The sequence below is a fragment of the Perca flavescens genome, chromosome 16 (genome assembly GCF_004354835.1).
Source record: "Perca flavescens isolate YP-PL-M2 chromosome 16, PFLA_1.0, whole genome shotgun sequence".
Classification (NCBI taxonomy): Eukaryota; Metazoa; Chordata; class Actinopteri; order Perciformes; family Percidae; genus Perca; species Perca flavescens.
Window position 1 is genome coordinate 24,643,397 of NC_041346.1, and position 20,477 is coordinate 24,663,873.

Sequence of the window (20,477 nt, forward strand, 5' to 3'; positions counted from 1 at the left end):
GTGTGCTTGTTGGACTGAGGGGTAACCCAAGGGGCATCAGATACTGTATCTCCACAGATGGCAAAACATACCTATAGTTTTTTGCTTCTCCCCTCACGGTGTCAATCATTCTAATGAGAGAGCATGAAAATAGAAGTCGTGATCTTCTTGACCAGCATGCATAGCAGCAAAATGCTTCAATAAACACAGCCAGACAAATGGGCCTCTCTCAGATGGGGGTTACAGCTACTGCACGCTGCTGCACACAGGCTTTATGAGGTAAGGCGCACTCATAACTATGTCAAAGACATTAGCAGCGGGGCCCTAATGTGCCCACAAAGTGCGAGTAGCATTGCCCCATCAACAGACTGTCTACAGATCAACAGTACTGATGGCACTGAGGAGACAAGCATGGAGGAAAAGTAAGCACAGCAAGGGAAGAGTGATAAAACAAGGGAAGACTGGCTGAACTTGCGTGCAAGAAGCCAAACAAGCCGTCAGCAAAAACAATTGTTAGGTTGAAGTTGGTTCCTCTGTCATAAAAGATTTTTAGTACAAACCTTTGATGCCAGACTAAAAGCAGCCCCAAGCTGTGGCTCACAACATGCCTGCGTTTATTCTTTACTGTGTCATTTTGTGTCGTAAAGAAATTGTTGGCCATTTTGGAAAATACGCTTTCAATGATTAGTTCGATGAGAGGATTGACGCAACGCGCGTGTCTGTAGAATAAATATGAAGCTTAAAGGCCTTGTCACACCTGAGATGTAACAAAAAAAAAAGAATAGAAAATCTGGAATATTTACTGACGAAACCTTTTACACCAAGGATAGTCTCGCATTGCCAGACCTTCCTCCACAGCGCTGCGGAGGAGGGTCTGGCTAGTCCACACAGCATTCCGGGAGTCTAGCTAGCTGTCTGGATTTAACCATAGTCCTCATAAATTGACTGGGGTTTAGAACTGCTACACAAAGAAAGCGGAGGGTGAAGGACATCTGGCCGAAATGAAAGACATCAGGTGGAATTTCCTGCGGCACCGGAACAATCCCGGGAATGAAACGTTGTCAGTATAGACTACACCAAGGATGACCCGAATATTTGCGTTCTATACATTCCACCAAAAAGTTAATCACACAATCAACGATTGTTCAATTCTGGACACTGGAGACGGGCTTGTTATTCCAAGTGTGCAATACTGTGTAGTAAAGCTACAATGCTGCGGTTGCATTTCCTATGGGTGGCGCCAAGGAAGCATTTTATAGTAACAAGTGTAAGTGGTGAGCTTCATTGCACTGGATTTCATCATTCATGACTGAACTGAACAGAGTCGTGTTTATCGCAGTGTGTTTATTTTTGTGGCACATGGACATACATGAAGAATAGTTGGGTTCAATTGTATTCATATTTATTTATTGATATTTGAGTTTGGTCTGAAAAGGCCATTAGCAAGCAGCCAATTAGCTTATCTTAGCATAAAGACTGAAAGCAAGGGGAGACAGCTTGACTGGCTCTGTTCAAAGGTAACAACTTGGCCGGGAACGGGAACCTCTACATCTCACTAATTAACACATTATATCTTGTATTTTTAATCCATGCAAAAACTAAGCCAATCAACAACCAGTATTTTAACCATCCTGGCTGTAACTTCATGTTTAGCCCACAGACACGATAGTGGTATTAATATCGGCATGAGAGTGAATATACCCAAATCTCTGCTAAACTATTATTTTAGAGATTAATTTACATGAAGAAGGTGTAAATTTACACAAGTACACATCATTTTGTATTAACGGGGTAACAAGCCAAAAGTTGGTGGGAATGCATGTGCACGTCTGAGAGCACGTCAGCCTGGATTTGGAAAAAGTTTGCTGTATTCCACTTCAAATCCCTCTGCTGCTGACTGCAGTTTCCTAGAGAGTCATTAGTGGGACTGAGGTCTTTTTGGAGAAAAATTGTGGATTTCCGGATGTCTGTCTGCAGAGAACTGGGCATCGTTTAGATGTCCCCAGAGAAATGTACCCACTTACTTATAAAAGACTGTAGACATACTGATGGTGCATGTCTGACATCCTGTCTTCACCAGCTACAATGGACGTGTTAGCAGTTTGGAGTTGTGGGAACATACTTGTAGCCAAATTAGGTTTAGTTTAAGGGGAACAAGTTAACAAATATGTGACTCATACATGTTACCATACATATGACCTTGATAATACTTTATTGCACTGCACAGACCTATGCAACCCTAACGCACACATGTACACACACAAGTACACGTACACACATACTTCCTTTTAAAGGTCAGTGTTTATATGAATGTGGGACTGCAGGGCTGAGACACACAAGGACAAGCCTGCCACAGGATGTGAGGAGGGTGTGGTGCTTGAGTTTGTCTTTCTCCCACAGACCCTGGGACACATACAGAACATACAACACACAACAAGTTGTTAAGAAACCATTTGCATGTGACTGGGCTGCCTCAGTCTGACTACAGATAATGTATCTAAAATGCCACCGAGAGTAAAACACATGCATTCTTGTGATGCCCTTTCCACAAACTCATTCACACACACACACACACACACACACACACACACACACACACACACACACACACACACACACACACACACACACACACACACACACAGAGTCCTTTTCCACCTCAGCGCAGAGGTTAATGAACTTGTTTTGAATTCCTTCACTTCTTGACAGGAACTACATTCCAAGCCTTGAAAATAGCGGCTAAAACAAAGAGAGGAAGTGATGTGAGAGCGCTTCCTCTCGACTCCCCTCTGAATTTATCTCATTCCTGCACACTTGCTCACCCCTCGCCTCTCCGCTCGGCCCCACCCTGACCAACGCTAAGAAAAGCGGGCGAGATTTGCTGCTCCAACCTTTTCTCCATGCACATCAGTTAGGTTAACCCCGCCATTTAACATCAAGCGAGCAACATCTTCCAATTGTTGCCCTTCATTGATCCTCATTGTCTGCGACTTCACTCAGCCAAAGCCAGCCTGGTTGTGATTATCCGCCCTGTTTGGCCCAAACTTAAATTTCTCCTCGATCCCTTGACTTAAATCTAGATGCATCGGTGGTGAGAAGTGGAGGATACGTCTGTAACATTGTGTCGGCGTGTACTTTGCGCTTGATTCAATGCAAACCTGCTGTGACCTGTGACCTCTGATTCATATGGCATTCTGCCGCAGGGACTGTGGTGGGCAATGTCAGTTAGCAAAATGTATTTGGCAGAGCTGAACGAGGGTGTCTCACGTTGGGTTTGCTGTTCGCAAGGTCTGTACTTTCCCCTTGTCTGTTTATTTTGTCACGATTCATTTCAATGTGACAAATGTTCATCATGCAAACGACTTCTTTTAGTAAAATATGCTAACCTTGGCTGTTTCCATAATGGAAAATATCAGTATTTCTTCCATCCCAGCCACTGTACAGGTACAGTTGGTTGACTGCATAATACATTTGCTACAGCATAAATGACATGTTTTTGTTTTTTATTGTAGGTTATATAAGCATACAGCTCTAATCTACAGTTTGAATGGATATATATCATTTAGCAAGGTTAAAGCATGAGGCTTTTAATGTTGATGTAATGGTTCTGTAGGCAACATTAGAAGGGGAGTAAGGGGTGGGAGACAGGAAGCGCCATTTAGTTACTGGCTCAATCTCCAGAAGCAGATCTTCCGGCTGACGGGTGCTTCCCTGCGTTAACGCTACAATAATATATGAGTCTAATGTGGGCTGATAGATGAGTAGATGAACAGGAGGGAAGGGTGGACTGAGATGGGAATAAAAGAGGTTCAAAACCACGCTGTGCAGGAGAGCAGTGGAATTAGAAATCTGTGATGTAAGAGAGCCGTTAAGCAAAGAAGGTGGTCTGTTTGGGCAGTAACATTGCCCGGTGATCTGTAGCTGTTCTGCTAACAGCGAAAAGGTGCAAAATAGATACCTTCTGTTGTGGTTTCTGCAGGGGGAAACCTTTGCACAAAGAATTGTGTATGTGTAGTGAAAGAGAGTTGATATGCACCACACTCTAGTCTATAATTCACCACAGGAGGTACACAGACAGGCTCGCCAACCCTGCTGCCAGTTTATTTTTGAAAATAACTCAAGAAAAATAAATTCAAGTCTTCCTCGACCACACTGGGTCCGGATTAGGTTGCATTCAAGGACACAAAACAAGCCCCAATGACTGTGTTTCCTGCTCCACGGATGCACATATTCATGTTTCTGTCTTGCCCCCTCTTAATCATCCTCTTGGGTCTCTGTCATTGGCACCATCTGCACCTTTTCCCAGCATGTAATGCATACACTAAAAAACAAATCTCGCAAGCAGCAAAACCCTCAATGAAAAACGTAATGAAGTGCTGAAATCCCATACAGGGAACCCCCCCCTCAGTTCAATCATGTATGCACACACATTAATATGAGTTCAGGTTTCCCCTCTCAGAAATTATATGAATGCCTGTTGCGTTTTGTGACTGTTGGTAAGATTTAAAGGCCGCTAATGTGTGGGACGATGACCTCCAGAGCGCCTACCCAGTCTGCTCCTAGCCAAAGGAGCACGGTAAAGTTCCCCCCTTTTAACAAGTCTCTGCAGGCCCATCCGTCTTCCCAGAGAGCCTGTCAGTCTGTGCTCAGGGATTTATCAGCTTGATAAATGAACCGTCTCTCACATGAAAAGGCGCCATCAGAGGCTAACGGGCACAAAGGGGGCCTAACACGACTGTGGATGTCGCCGTCACACTCCACTGAACTAAACCATAACCTTCCCCCACCCTAACAGTGGTGGAGAGTAACTAAGTACATTTACTCAAGTACTATACTTACGTACAACTTTGAGGTACTTGGGTACTTTACTTGAGTGTTTCCATTTTCTGCTACTTTTTTATACTTAACATACTCCATTACATCTCAGAGGGAAATATTGTACTTTTTACTCCACTACATTTGTTTGATGATTTGTTGTTACTTTACATATTCAGATTATTAATAAAAAAATATAGTTCACTAATCCATTAAAATGTATTGATATAGTACTACCCAGCATTATGTTAAGTGATTAGAATGAGCTCCACATTTACCAGCTGCACCATTAAAGTAATGAACACATTAATACATAACTTTAATATATATTGTTCTGAAATGGCCCAATTTGCATGAGTACTTTTACTATTAGTACTTTAAGTATATTTTGATGCTAATACATATATAGTTGTGAATGCAGGTCTGTTACTTGTAACAGAGTATTTCTGCACTGTATTGCTACTTTCACTTTAGTAAAAGATCTGAGTATTTCTTTCACCACTTCACAGTAATGCATAAAAAAAAACTTTTTCTGTTATCCTAGCCAGAGGTTGCCCTTAGCCATACTTAGCATGTTAAAGGATCTAATAACAAATGTAGGGTTTGTTAACACTGATGCATCAGTATTTGCATCAGACCAAAGTTTTCATATGTATGCAGAATTTCTACTTGTGTTGGTATTCGTGTGGACATGATGTGTGGCAGTTAATCCTAGCAGTGAGGGGGATGGTGAGTTTAAACAGGAGCACAAACATCCAGACCCACACTTGTCCAGATGGCGTTTGAACACTGATCACCAGCCTCGCTAGCAGCTCTTATCAGCGTCTCGGACCCTCGGCTGCCACTTTCACAGTTCACTCAGCACTCTGTGTTTGTGACTCCTTCTCTCTGCACAGCGTGTGTGTGTGTGTGTGTGTGTGTGTGTGTGTGTGTGTGTGTGTGTGTGTGTGTGTGTGTGTGTGTGTGTGTGTGTGTGTGTGTGTGTGTGTGTGTTGTGCGTGCGCGTGGGGGTGTGTGTGTGTGTGTGTGAGGGCAAAGGGAGAGTAAATGAAAAGGATTCCCAGAGTTGCGAGGTATAAAGGTTGCAGACGGCTTTAGCGACCTCTTGCTCTCAGTCTTCGTCAGAAAACTTAAAGCAATTAACTCTTATCTCACAGCTGAGCCTTTGGTACCTATCGAATCCCTCAGTGTCTCTTCACAGCTTTTAGTGGGATAGTGATGCACTGTGTGTGTGTGTGTGTGTGTGTGTGTGTGTGTGTGTGCGTGCATGCGCTGAGAGTAGGCTACTTATCTGTTTGAGACAGTTCCTCCACCTGAGCAGACCACATGAAAATCCTCTTTGGTTCTGGTACTTGATGTAATATTTCTTTCTTTCTTTTTATCAACTATTTGTGCTGGAGGAGGATAAAACAGTTGGATGAGTTTTTCGCAATGTGGCAACCAAAAAGAAGTTCTTATAAATGCCTTTTTACGGATCTATTTAGTATTAATACATTATTTATTAACCATTAAAAAAGATATTAACAGATAAAATGGTACTAAAATGTGAATGTGCATAATTAAGAATAGTCTAATTTACACCACAGCTGCTTGGGTATTGAAACATTTTGAATATTATAATATTATAATATTATAAAATAAAATTATGACTATAATTAATAATATTTGATTTAATTTCAAGAAGTTGGGATTAAATGTTAAAAGCTATTATTATGCTCCAGTGGTGGACAACTACTTTAATGTGTTGTCCGTTCATTTTATGAAACCACATTTCAGAGGTAAATATTGTACATGTAATATTACGTTTTTGTTTTACACATATAAAAAGTTTGATCTAATGTAAGACAACAATGGAACACCATTTATTGATTTGAACATTAATTTGACTATCAGAAATAATCCTAATAATAATGTGTAATAATAACTCTTCTTTCAGCTCTGTTTTGGTCTCCACCAATTCCTGCAGGACATATTTGGCTTTTTAGCTGCTCTATGCTCCACTATGTTCACCAGCTCTTTTTAGTGATAATTATTCCATCCACTTTCCAGTTGTTAAACTCTGCTCTGTTCTGTCAGTAGCTGATAAAGGACAGCCGGTGGAGCAGGTGGGTGTAAAACTAGCCTTGTGTTTGTTTGTTTTCTCACCCCCACCTGCTGTTGCTTCCTCCTTTCATTTATTTTGGGTTCCCCTCATTTCATCCTTCACGTCTCTGTCCGTGGCAGGTTGTTCCCAAGCCCCTCTCACAGCAGGGATTCACAGATGGCAGATAGTTAGTTCACTCCTGCGTCTGATCCAGTTGTAGTTCTGCTTAATTCACATTGTTAGAAGTTATGTAACAATATAATCACACATTCTGGTGATTAACTGGTTTGTTTGAATTGTAAGTTTCCTTTCATCATGTTTGTGGCCATTTTGTACCAGCAGAGACTTGTCTCTTGCCCTCAAGACACCTGTTTGAAGAATCTCTGACCCCGATTTAGTGTGTTTGTTTAGCTTTTAGACCACAAGGACACTCTCGCACACACACACACACACACACACACACACACACACACACACACACACACACGCACACACACACACACACACATGCAAACAAAGATTGAAAGAGCCAGTTACCTTGAAGGTCCCCACAGGTGTGTTTGGCTGGTTTGTCCCTGTCCTTTCACTGCTCCTATTCTTGATAAAACAGCCTTTTTGTCTCCGCTGTCTCCTCTTTGCTCATGCGACCTTACGGCACCTCACAGACTAGAGTCATTCAAAGAAATCAAACACATTTATAATCTCTATTACATTTCCAAGCCTTACAATTAGCCAATAATCACGTTTTATATGCTTGTAATGCATTTCCTCATAGTATTTTTCTTTCATTGCGGTCATTGCCCATGGATTTTAAGTCAAATTTGTCATGTTTTTAGGCATTTTAAAACAATAAATTATACCACTGTTCAGTTTAAGGGCTTTCACAAACGGACTGGATTAGTTCACACCGACTTAAGGCTTGTTTTGGAGCTTGGTCTCTCAACCTGGAAGCAGAAGAGTGATTCATTTTCTTCCATAAACATATTATGTCCCAAAAGTGTTGTTGTACTGTGAAAAAATTATGTTTTTTCTTCTTCAAATTAAAGTTACAGAGGTTACAAATCTTGTACAAAGTGTGTGTACAAGGAGTGTTAACACAGTTGTCCATGTGGGTGAGTATGTGAGTATGTTCTATTGCAGTGCCATTAATGTTTTTTGGCTTTGACCCAGCTTGAACCTTATACTGTAGCTCCCTCCATAAGATTTTACAACTGTCAGCCAAGCATGTCGGTCCTTTTCGTCAGCTTATTAGTTCCCTGCAGGTTCCTTGGCTCAATTTCTGTTGTAAACAGTGGAGTTGAATGTGTTTGCCAATGGGACAGGCCCACAGTGGATATTATGCTGGTTGGTTCAAGGTTAATATTCTAAAACGACTTTAACACCAAGAGACATTTACATTATTCATACTGTTACAACAAATCTGCCAAACTGCAGATTCAGGTGATAATTCTCTGTAGGTTCAGCACTACAAGCAATCCCTTTCTCATTGTTTCACACTGTAATATACTGTATCTTGTAGCTATAAAACATATATATATATATATATATATATATATATATATATATATATATATATATATATATATATATATATAATTTAGCAGCTTTACATTTAAAGGTGCTGTACTCAAAATACTGAAAATACTGCATTAGCACCACCAATGGGAGGGACTCACGTGCACAGGCGGCCAGACTGGCTACCAAAAGAAAGAACAGAGAGGTTTGGATTATAACACACACACACAGAGGGAGTGTGACTTTAATCCCCCCATTACTTCACTATATCTTAACATAGCAAATATTTGTTTATTTTGAAGTTCTGAATGTCGAGTACAGCCCCTACAGGTAAAAGTGAAAAATAACACGCGGTTGACACACTGTAGCTCACGAGTGTGCCACACAGGTCACACGTATACATGTTTTCAGGATATAAAGAATGAATCTGCGAGAAAGCACTGTGAAAAACATTATATTGAGGTTTCATTATCTAAGTCTAACTTTGCCCCCCTTAGTCTGGAAACGTTCACCACCTGAGAGAGGAGGAAGGCTGAGGCGGATGTTGGATATGAAATCACTTCCTGCTCAGGGTCTGAATATAGTCATGATGGGGTACAGAGGGGATGTTTGCATAGTGGACTGCAGGGGCTCCTGACACAATAGGGACGGCATGTTTGTTGGATGACGGCAGTGATTGTGCTGTAGAAATGTATTCTCTCTCTCGGTCTTCAAGTAGAGCTCCAGCAAGCTCTTTATCGCTCAGTATTGTCCTGTTGCATGCTGGGAATGCTGTGTTCCCTGTTTTTGCTGTGGAGCATGCCGCTTTCTGCGGGGTGCCGCAGGAAACCCCTTGGAGGGCCAGCATTGCCTTGACATTATTTGGCAGCCAAAACACTTCTCACTCATTGGAACACGCTGTTTTTGAATTACTTTTCATGCTGGTAGTACAGTAGTACAGATCTGAGAGCAGGTGTTCCCAGTTATCTGTGTAAAATGGACTCTTCCTTCCTCTCTAAGCTGTTTCTTGGCCTGTTTAATGGACTCCTTTCACCCACAGTCCATAAAGGACGAAATAACAAAACTGAGGGAAGACACAAACACAGACATAGTTGGTTTGAATTCTCTTGGTGAAGATGTATTTTCTCCAGTGTTTTGGGTGATTTGTGCCATATTTTAGATGGGTTAATGGGTCTACCCTGTGGTGAGGATCTAGTGGTAAGCAAAGAAAGATCCTTTAGTGACCACTATCCATTTCAGATAGCAGACTGAAACACTTTTCTGACAATGGGTAACCTCTATAGTATATTCAGTCACTCTGACTTCACATAAAACACTTCACACAATTTCTTAAACCTGCATTAACTGTTGTTTTTTTTTGCCACTTGAAGGTAGCGCAGCATGGGCTCTTTAGTTGATAAATGCTGATGAAAATCGGAAAGATGCAGTTGTTGCTATATTTACCAGCCGCATATGTGACGCTGGTATTGTTTTACCGTGTGTGTGTATGTATGTGTGTGTGTGTGTGTGTGTGTATATGTGTGTCATCATGGCAAAATGTGATCCTGGAGACACGCGGGAACTAACCCAGAAGCTGTTTTGCGTATTTCTGTAGATGTTTATATTTCCATCTGTCTGTCTGTGGCCAGATTTTGTCAACTCGATAGCATCACAACTGTACAAGATGCAGTCACAAAACTTTTAGCGCCACCCATGATGATTGTGACTGGTTTAAAGAAATGCCAATAAACCAGTGAACGTTTTTCCACCGTTTACCACTGGCTATTTGATCCATTGTTGATATGAAAAAAAGTCGATACGAACAGCTATAAAAAGGCAAGAAAGATCAACATTTATAGTATAGATTGTATATAGATCTATATATATATATAGTATATATATAGACATTTTGGTCTTATATTGCATTCGCTATTCATACTGTTGCCCAAGAGCATGTTGACAAAAAAGCCCCCCTGGTCTTACTTCATATATTGCATAGCAAAAAGAGCCAAAGGAAGATTACCATTGAACTGTTGCATCACACAACACTCTAAATACAACTTAGTCTGATGCATTTTGGTGGGAAAACTAACAGTGTGAAAGACAGGAAATCAAAGTGGGAGGGGTGCTGACAGAGGATAGACTTTTAGACCGCAATCTCATTTTATTAGAAAATGAATTAAAACATGCTTTTTGAATGATCACTGTACTTGATTCAGTTTTTTTCATAGCCCAAGTATTGTGTCTATTTTTCTTGTAAATTCCATTACCCCAGTGGTTACTGTAATTTAGTAATTTGTGTGTTCAGCAATCTGCACTGCCCAAAAGACATTACTGTAACAGGAAAAACCCGTTAGCAGACAAACGCAGTGAGCCCCACCTGGTGGTGTTAAGGGGTATAACAATTAAAAAACAAACTAACTGCACTGCACACTCCTGTCTGTTATATTTTAACACAAGGCATTCATTGCTATATATCTAACTTGTATCTATCTATCCTACCAATCAAGTCTCTGAACTCCTCCTGATCTTCTCTCTGCAGATCTTCTCATTGTTTACTTCACAGGATGTGTTTTGGCCCTGGTTTGATTCTTTTAAGTGGCCATCCAGTCCGAGCTGCCACAGGGTGGGGGTTAAGGCAAGGGTTAGATGAGGTGAACAGATTGGGAGTGGGGGTCAGTGTGTGGTGGCAGTGCCCTCTGTTTATAGTGAGATTAGAGGTTGACCTGCCCCCTCACTTTCCCCCTTTAATGCTCTAACTCCTCCACAAGTTTCCTCTCAAATTCTTTAACCACTGAATGAACCAGCATTGGAGAAATTAGTGGGAATAAAAGACCTCCACTCAGGCACATGATACCATTTTTTCACATTAAACATCTTAAGACGAAATATTTTGTCAGTCATCAAATTCTTTTCCAACATCCACAGTGAATAGACACACTCTGCCGGCAAAGTTATTTTCCCCCCACTTGATGATCATTGAGAAGATGCCCAGACTTCTTAGGCCCTAGAGTTAAGTAGAAGTAATTTGTCCAGCACTTTAATTTAATGACCAAAGACCAGACCAAAGACTTGCTTGGAAGCAAGCCTTTTTTCAAGCCAGTCATCTAAAGTCATGAAAGGAATAGTGCATAGAACCTCATTTAAAAGTTTGTTACTCCATAAATTTCTTGGGAAAAAAAACGAGATATCTGGTGTTTCAGAAAGTGCTTGCGTAGATAACACAGGGAAGTGCTTCAAGCAGGGACAACAGAGCGGGTGTAGGGCTGCTTTCAAGCCTTTTTTCACAGCTTTCACAGCATTATCGAAGGTAGCTCAAATCCCTCCTTTCCCTCAGAGTTATCTCGGCCCACGAGGGGAGTCTGGGCATCGTCAGGAGTCACCGTCCCCTCGCTGTGCCTTTTCCCTTCCCCGAAGAGCCACCCTGAGGAACTCGAGGAAGAGCCCTGATCCTGGAAGACAAGGAACACACATCTGACCTCGTCCACACCAGGAAGGACACGCCGCCACAATGACAGGCTGGAGGAGAGGAAGGAAAAACACCAGCAGCAGCAGAAAACGAAGGTCCTTTGTTTGCCTTGTGCCTCAGGAGACAGTCTGCGCTGGCAGATTTACGACCACCATCCTGATCAGGAGTTAGCGCCACAGAGCCTGGGAGTCCGAGTGCTATGGAGGGAGACATATCTAGAGCCAGATTGGAATTTATCACTGCTCTTTACTTCACTTACTGAGTTAGTTTAAAGTGCTCATATAATGCTTTTTGGCTTTTACCCTTTCCTTTATTGTGTTATATATCTTTTTGTGCACGTTATAGGTTTACAAAGTGAAAAAGCCCAAAGTCCAACCCAAAGGGACTTACAGAAAACACTGTTCACAAACGGCTCCAAACAGCTCTACTGTACTTCCGTGATGAACGTGTGTCACTTTGTAACACACGTTATAATGCTCGCCTAGCTGCTAGCGTGGTACTCCTTCCTACTCAGCAACTGACTAGCTAGCAGTACTTACTGCGCATGTGCAACTCCCAACAAAGATGGAACAGAACTAAGATGTCTCACTCTGTAGCTAAAACAGAGAGCTCAACACACAGGGTGAAAAGAGGAGCTGCAGCAATGTGCAGTACGATAAAAATATGGTGTTTTCTGAAAATCAAACCACATAAACCTATTCTGGTACAACCTCTAAATACAATTATGAACCTGAAAATGAGCGTAATATGAGCACTTTAAAACATGGGTGACACCTTTTAAAATAGCACTAACTACTTATAAGAGTCCGGAATTTATAATTTTTGAGTATTCAATGTTTTCCCACAACAAAGCTGACCTTTTTGCTTTTGCTCTATCTCTTAATAAACATTGTATTATGTCCATGTATTGACTACATATCCAGCTGTAAGATTAGCTTCAAAACTGTTTTTAGTTACGATGTCACCATCCACATCCTATCCTCAAAGTGTGTCAAAACCTATGAGAGCCCGGGGCTGCAGAGGCTGCAAAGAGGGTGAGGTACTGGAGGAAACATTTGGTATCTATAAAGCCTCTCTGTCTCAGGCTTGTCTATTGTAAGAAGGCATATGATTATGTTGTAAAAACATAGTCATGAAATAAAAGGGTTCCCAGAGAGGATGACCTTATGACCCAAAGCAAAAAGAGTGCATTACCTCACATTGTCAAAATAACTACAGAAGTTTTTGAGTCTGACATTTCAAATATATCAAGTCATGTCAAGATTATGCTGTTTAGCCCGATATCGCATACATTGTCTCAGTGGGCTTTTCCTGACACAGCCCAAGCTCTCTAAGAAGGCAGACTTCCCAAATATAACCAGGTCAAGAGTAATTGTTGGCCAGTACTGAATTAGAAATGTCAAAGCTACAATACAATGTTCCCTTATGCTTCTAGTGGACTTAAAACCTCTGGTTCAGTGGGACCTAAGGGTCTGACATGTACAGTATATCACAAAAGTGAGTACACCCCTCACATTTTAGTAAATATTTCATTATTTTTTAATGGGACAACACTGAAACAATGACACTTCAAGTATTAAGTTTACAGCTTGTAAAACAGTGTAAATGTGCTGTCCCCTCAAAGTAACTCAACACACAGCCATTAATGTCTAAACCACTGGCAACAAAAGTCAGTACACCCCTATGTTAAATTCCCATAGCAGCAGGCAGATTTTTATTTTTAAAGGCCAGTTATTTCATGGATCCAGGATACTATGCATCCTGATAAAGTTCCCTTGGCCTTTGGAATTAAAATAGCCCCACATCATCACATACCCTTCACCATACCTAGAGATTGGCATGGTTTTATGTCCGTTAATAAACCCTAGTTTGATTTGCATTGAGAGATGATTTTATGGAAAGTACCCCATGCCAATCTCTATATGGTGAAGGGCATGTGATGATGTGGGAACTTTATCAGGATGCATAGTATCCTGGATCCATGAAATAACTGGCCTTTAAAAATAAAAATCTGCCTGCCTCTATGGGAATTTAACATAGGGGTGTACTGACTTTTGTTGCCAGCGGTTTAGACATTAATGGCTGTGTGTTTTTGAGGGGACTGCACATTTACACTGTTATACAAGCTATAAACTTAATACTTTACATTGTAGCAAAGTGTCATTTCTTCAGTGTTGTCCCATTAAAAGATATAATGAAATATTTACTAAAATGTGAAGAGTGTACTCACTTTTGTGAGATACTACATGCACATGCACAACCTCACTGTATGTTTAACTTTCTATAGAGGTCTTTAATAGTGATCAAACCTATCACATACTCTAATGCTGCAATCAAAATTGGGCTAAAGACAGGGCATTATTTATCATTAAAGTCACAATCTCAACCTTACTTAACCCGTTCAGTGTTTGGTTCATATTTGGCTGCTTAGGTGCATTCCTTTCACAAAACTGATCCAGAGGTACAAAACTGATCCAGAGGTATGCATTGCTTTCAGGATGCTGTTTAATTGATGGAGGCTTGAGGAGGACAATGCAAGTTTATTTTATTTGTTTATTAAAAAGGGATAATGCACATTAATTGACATTTTTTGTTTACACTCAAAATGTAAATGTGCCAGAGTTAGCAAAAAAGCTCATTTTCATCTGTAGTCCCTTGGCAGGTCAACACGTCATCATATTACATTAATAAAAATACAAGAAAGCAAATTAAAAAAGAAAAAAGAAGAGAAAAGAGAAAGGGACAAATAAAATAAAAAATAAGTACAATACAAAGAAGGGCAGTACCTAGGATGAGGTAAACCAGCTAGTGACGATTGCAGTTTTGATTGTTTTTAATCCATCTCTTGGGTGTGGTTTTAAATGATAGATAGCTGGTGCTTTCTCTGAGTTCAATAGGAAGGCAGTTCCTATTGAGGTGTTGGTAGTACAGTCCTGCCAAGACTGTAGCAGGGAAACTGACAAAGAAATGGTTTAGAGAGGGATGGGGCTTTTATTATTGTAGCTTTTCCTTTGGGAACGGTTTCCTGCGTCATTTTTTTTTTTTTTTTTTTTTTTGTCTGTAGCTTTAAATCATAGCATCTTAACAACTGTTGTTGAGCTAGATTTTTGTAAAAAATATTTTGCTAACTTGTTACACTACATAATATATGACCTCTTCATAGTCTTTAAGGCAATAAGTGGTGGTTTGCCTTGTGTGTTTTTTTTAAATTTATTTTCATTAATTTGCTTTTGCATTTGTTTTAGTTGGTAAATAACTTTGAGGGCACATTCATATGAAAGAAGTGATATACCGGTAAGTTTAGTTAGTAAAGTAAGTAAAGGCTTAATAATGTTTACATTAACTACTTAACTTAGATGGTCCTGTATTTATTTGGAAAAGTTATCTGTATCCAAAATGCCCCCGACACTCATGTAACGTGTGGTGCTAAATTACCTTCTTCATGCATTTCTTTGCATATCTGTAAACATCACTGTGTTTTAATAAAGGACTATAGAGACACTGTTTAAGTCTCTTGCACAGTCCCCTCTGCATTTCACGATCTTGTCAGAATCTTGTATGAAAGACTGATCACATGACAGCCACCAGTGCCATATAGCTTGATGCAACCAACAAGATATGCCTTTTTTAATCTCTTACACATGTAAACTGTATTTAGTAACTAAAAATGAGGATCACGATTATCAAGAAAGAGGAATGAGATAATCCTTTTGTTAAAGTCCAAATTCACTTATTTTGTCTACATAGAAACCCATATGCAGTGTGCAACTGCCCTCTACTGGCAAGTGTGATTTTGACAATGTTAAAAATGAGATGGTGGGCACCTATGTATCTTCCGTTCCTACCCTACTCGTTATAAGCCAACCTGATCCGCACTTACCTTAAGGCCCTTATTGTACTAGTTAATATTGTGCTTTATTACATACATACATTCCCATATGTATAAACAAAGTTACAAATGCCAAAAACCACAGAGTGAACTGGTGCTTCTGACGCCTCTGGGGCTCTGAGGCTTGCTTGGCGACTTTCCATACCATACCATAGGGGCAGGTTGACAACAGCTCATACAAATAAAAAGTTGCTCAACCAGTTTGCCTTGCGGAAGTTATCATTATTAAAAAGCTATCTGTCTGCTGAGTCAGTGAGGTCTTACCGTGTTTGGATTGTTTTACAAGATAAAAACGGCTGGCTTCTGGTTTTAATGATGAAAGCAGTACAAATATATTTGTTGTTACACGTTGTTTTTTCAGCCATTGTCCTGGTGAACACGTTTAACCCCTTCAAAAAATTCAAGGATCAGTGGGAGAAGTTCTTCACTCCGAGTGAAAGTTGTGATTCTGAATGGATATCCTTCAATGCAGAAGGTGAGTGTGTGAGGCATGTAAATGTGAAGACGGTTGTGCTGTGTATATAGAGTTAGTTTCAAACCAACTTAAGGGACACACATCTGTAATTATTTACTTGTATGTACAGTCTAGAGCCCACATACTATATATACATACATACATGCAATTTAATTAACACCCTTAACAAAATGTCAATGCAACCTGACACGGTGAGCAATCTCAGGATGAAAGAGTGAAATGGTCAAAGAAAAGAGAAGTTGACGACAGAGAGGACAGTTAGTGGTAGTGGCTCAGTTGTAGAGTGGTAAATTACCAATTGGAAGGTTGGGGGTTCGATCCCTGGCCCTGCAGTCCTATGTCGAAGTGTCCTGGGAAAGACACTGAACCTCAAATTGCTCCCGATGCTGCGCAATCGGAGTGTAAATGAGTGTGAATGGTTATCTGTTGAGCAGGTGGCACCTTGTACGGTAGCCACAGTGTATGAATGTATGTGAATGGTTCCTGTACTATGTAAAAGCACTTTGAGTAGTCATTAAGACTAGAAAAGCGTTATATAAATACAGTCCATTTACATTTAAGTGATTCTTTACCTTCAAAACCAAAGGAAAACTGAGGAGAAACAGTTTGAACAATAAAAGTTTGACCCCTTCAGGCACCGTTTAAATAATTTTTGTGTCAGATCGAGAATAAGAAAGCTTGTAAAACACTTAATCCATGTAAGCTACTTGATGTTTTTTTTATTTGATATTTGTGTGCATTGTGATGTCATTGTAGTGTATGATTTATGTTTCTGAACCTCTGGCAGTGAGCTGTTGGGTCATGTCATTACCTTTTCAATTAAGTTAGAACTATCCTGTTGGCTTTCTGCTGTGCACTCTTTAGGTTTCAAGGTTGACCTGGAAAGCAAACTGTTCGGACAGCACATTGCATCACTTGTCATCCTGAAAGCTGTGAATGGATTCATGAGAGATGACAACCCAAAGAAGCCCCTGGTGCTCTCTCTGCACGGGCCGAGTGGAACAGGAAAGAATTTTGTTAGCAAGCTGATTGCTGCCAAAATTTACAAGAAAGGAATGGACAGCAGCTTCGTTCATGTGCTTAATTCTGAACTTCACTTCCCACTTCAAAGTCAATTTGAGACCTACAAGGTATGATAAAAAGTAGACACGTTAAAACACAGTGACATTCTTCTGTTTGAACTATGAATTCAGTATGCCACTGTTTCTCCTCAGACTCAGCTACAGCAGCGGATCAAAGACAATGTCACAAACTGTGAATGCTCCATGTTTATCTTTGATGAGATGGACCAGATGCATCCTGGCTTGATTGACAGCATAAAGCCGTACCTGGGGTACCACAGCAACCTGGATGGGGTTTCCTATCGGAAAGCCATCTTCATCTTTCTCAGGTTATTTGAACAACAGAAGGCGGGGGGCAATCTGGGGAAGAAACAAACAATAGTGACAAGATTCTGAGGAATTATAATGTTTATGTAAACAGCGGGGATACGATACGATACAATACGACTTTTATTGTCAGCCAGAAATTCTTTTTGCATCCCTGGGTAGCTCATATAAAAAGAGGACATATATATACATACAGAAATAATTAATATGAATAGCACCAAAAGACATACATAAAACATTACCACAAATGATATAAACACCCAAGTAAGGAAACAAACATGTATAACAACAGAAAGTGACATGAACATACACACAGACAAGGTCTTGGAGACTTATAACCCTGAATAAATATTCACTGGATTTAATGTAGCTGGTTTAACAATAGGATAGATTGATGTATGAAAGAGTTTTTAAGTCTGTTGCGATTGAAAGTATGAACTCTAAAGCGTCTGTTGGAAGGCAGAAGCTGATATTCACTGTACAAAACATGTGAGGAGTCATGTCATGTGAAATAGCCAGTCTGAGCATACTATTATTGTGAGCTTCCTGAAAAGAGTCACTGGGAGAGAGATGTTTATTACAGTTTTAGAAATGCTGTCATAAAGGACTGGCATGAAGTATTTTATAAGTACATTATCTAAATTAAGTGATAGTGAGTAGAGGCCTGTATCAAATGACTTTCCCCCAGGGACTAGGAACGTTTTGAGAAACTCTTTGTATTTTGACCGCTATAGGGTTTACATTAAGTTCCGGGGACATTTTTTACCCCACACTTTAAACACTCTGGTGCCTGTGGAGCCTAGAGAGATAAATATGTCATTTTTATACTCTTCACAAAAATGTGGAGGAAGCTGTTTGCAACTGGTTTTTTGGCTGATTTACATGGTTTCTGCTAATCAAGACATTTTTTTATTGCCTTGTGGATTTGCTTATACTTTCATCTTTCAACACTACACTTGATGTGCTGAGGCAGAAAACCTCCATGATGAAAATCCAACAGAGGAGTGACATAGAAACAGTACAGTGTAATACAGACATCAATACACTGCAGAGCACATTTTGCATTGTTAACCATCATTTTCAGTGTTTTGAGAGATTTACTTGACAAGGACACAGAACTGCATTAAAATGCTGCTGTTGCTAGACAGAAATATCTTTTATTAATGTCAGCCCAAGGTTTTATTTTTCATTTGTTTATTGTCCTGTTTGAAGCTCCATTGTGTAATGTTATGAGTTGATTCTTATCAAAAACCCCTTTGTTCTTTCACAAATATGTGCTCATTCATGTGTAATTACTTCCACCAACAAATCAAAGTATTCTCATAAGCGTAGAATCTCCCATTTAGAATCATTCAGAATACATACGAGCGAGTCGCTTGTTTGTATTCTGCCATGTTGTGCCTCCATCTTTAAAATACATTAGCCAAAGAGGGACATACCTCCGCCTTTCGCGCTTTTACACTCAGTGGCACCGTGACGAATGCCAGGGATAGATTGCGCGCAACTGCTGGCAGATTTGAAAACCTGTTGAAGATGGAGGATCATGCTGATACTTTACTAACAAAGCTTGAATTCGTTTGGGAACCTGATAGCTGATGTTAGCCATGAAATGGTACCAAAATAACAAAAACGTAAAACTATTATTACACTGGAAGGAACACTCACGGACAAAGTCGTACTTCTTGGAATAATACCGCCACCGTAGGATTGGGAGGGGCTAGAAAGTATAATTCAGTTGGTTGTCATATACAATTTCACCACTAGATGGGAGAAATTCTTTCATAATGTAGCTTTAAAAAAGATATTATTTCATTGTACTTTGGGTATACTTTACTGTTTCTGACCTTCTTTCTAGCAATGCTGGAGGGGAGAGCATCACACAGACAGCTTTAGATTTTTGGAAAGCAGGACGAGATCGAGAAGAAATAAAGCTAAACGATCTGGAAACAGTGCTCTCTTCATCAGTATTCAACAGCAACAGTGAGTAGACTTTTTTTGTCACACAGACAAATATTCCATTCTTCTACTTTGATTTTTTTGCCCACTAGTATCTCTTAATCTTCTTCCTGTAGATGGCTTGTGGCATTCAGGTTTGATTACCAATAACCTGGTGGACTTCTTCGTCCCGTTCCTGCCTTTGGAGTACCGGCACGTCGTCCAGTGTGTCATGGCTGAGATGAAAGCCAAAGGACTTCATCCAGACCAGAACATGGCAGACAAAGTGGCCAAAGATTTGTTGTATTTTCCTAGATCTGACAAAGTGTTCTCTGTCAGTGGCTGCAAGACGATATGTACAAGATATCACAACTACATCTAATGATAACATCTGATGGATGCATATGATTATTATGTGCACTTTTTTTTTTATCAAAGAAAACACTTTCAGCCAAATGACTGAGGAGAGGAAGTCAATATTGTAAATATATATCCTTACATTGGACTGGAATAATTATCCTTTAAAATTTAGGCCTACAGCCTACCTGTAGTTTGTTTAGCTGGTGGGCGTGTGCCCATGTTTGTCCAGGGCAGGGATTGGTCCAATGTTTATGTGTAGGTGTAGTAATTAATAAAATGTGATGAGTGATTATGTTAAAATAAAAAATTAAATTAAAAAACTGGGTATCATAGTGGGATCTATCCTCTTTATTATTATTATTATTATTATTATTATTATTAAGAATATGATACAAAGTCAAACATCATGGATTTCACATAACCTCAGAAGGGTAGCCTAGATGCCAGACTAAAAAAACAGGAAATGAAGAAAACCTAAGAAATAATAAAAACAATAGATAGCATTTTAAAAGTATATACTACATAGATAACCAAATAATATTGATGCTATAATAATATGTTCTAGATTATTAGGCTAAATAAAAAATAAT

At 39.9% G+C, this 20,477-nt stretch overlaps 1 protein-coding gene across 1 annotated transcript in view; it reads left to right on the forward strand.

Annotated features, from left to right (window-relative positions):
* Positions 1–20,159, forward strand: part of LOC114570730 (torsin-1A) — a 26,098-nt gene extending 5,939 nt beyond the window's left edge. Inside the window, exons 2-5 of the mRNA XM_028601225.1 lie at positions 17,069–17,334; positions 17,419–17,594; positions 19,448–19,572; positions 19,665–20,159. Of these exons, the coding sequence (XP_028457026.1) occupies positions 17,069–17,334; positions 17,419–17,594; positions 19,448–19,572; positions 19,665–19,909 (812 nt within the window). The 3' untranslated portion in view covers positions 19,910–20,159. The remainder of the gene's footprint in view (positions 1–17,068; positions 17,335–17,418; positions 17,595–19,447; positions 19,573–19,664) is intronic.
* Positions 20,160–20,477: the final 318 nt, after the last annotated feature.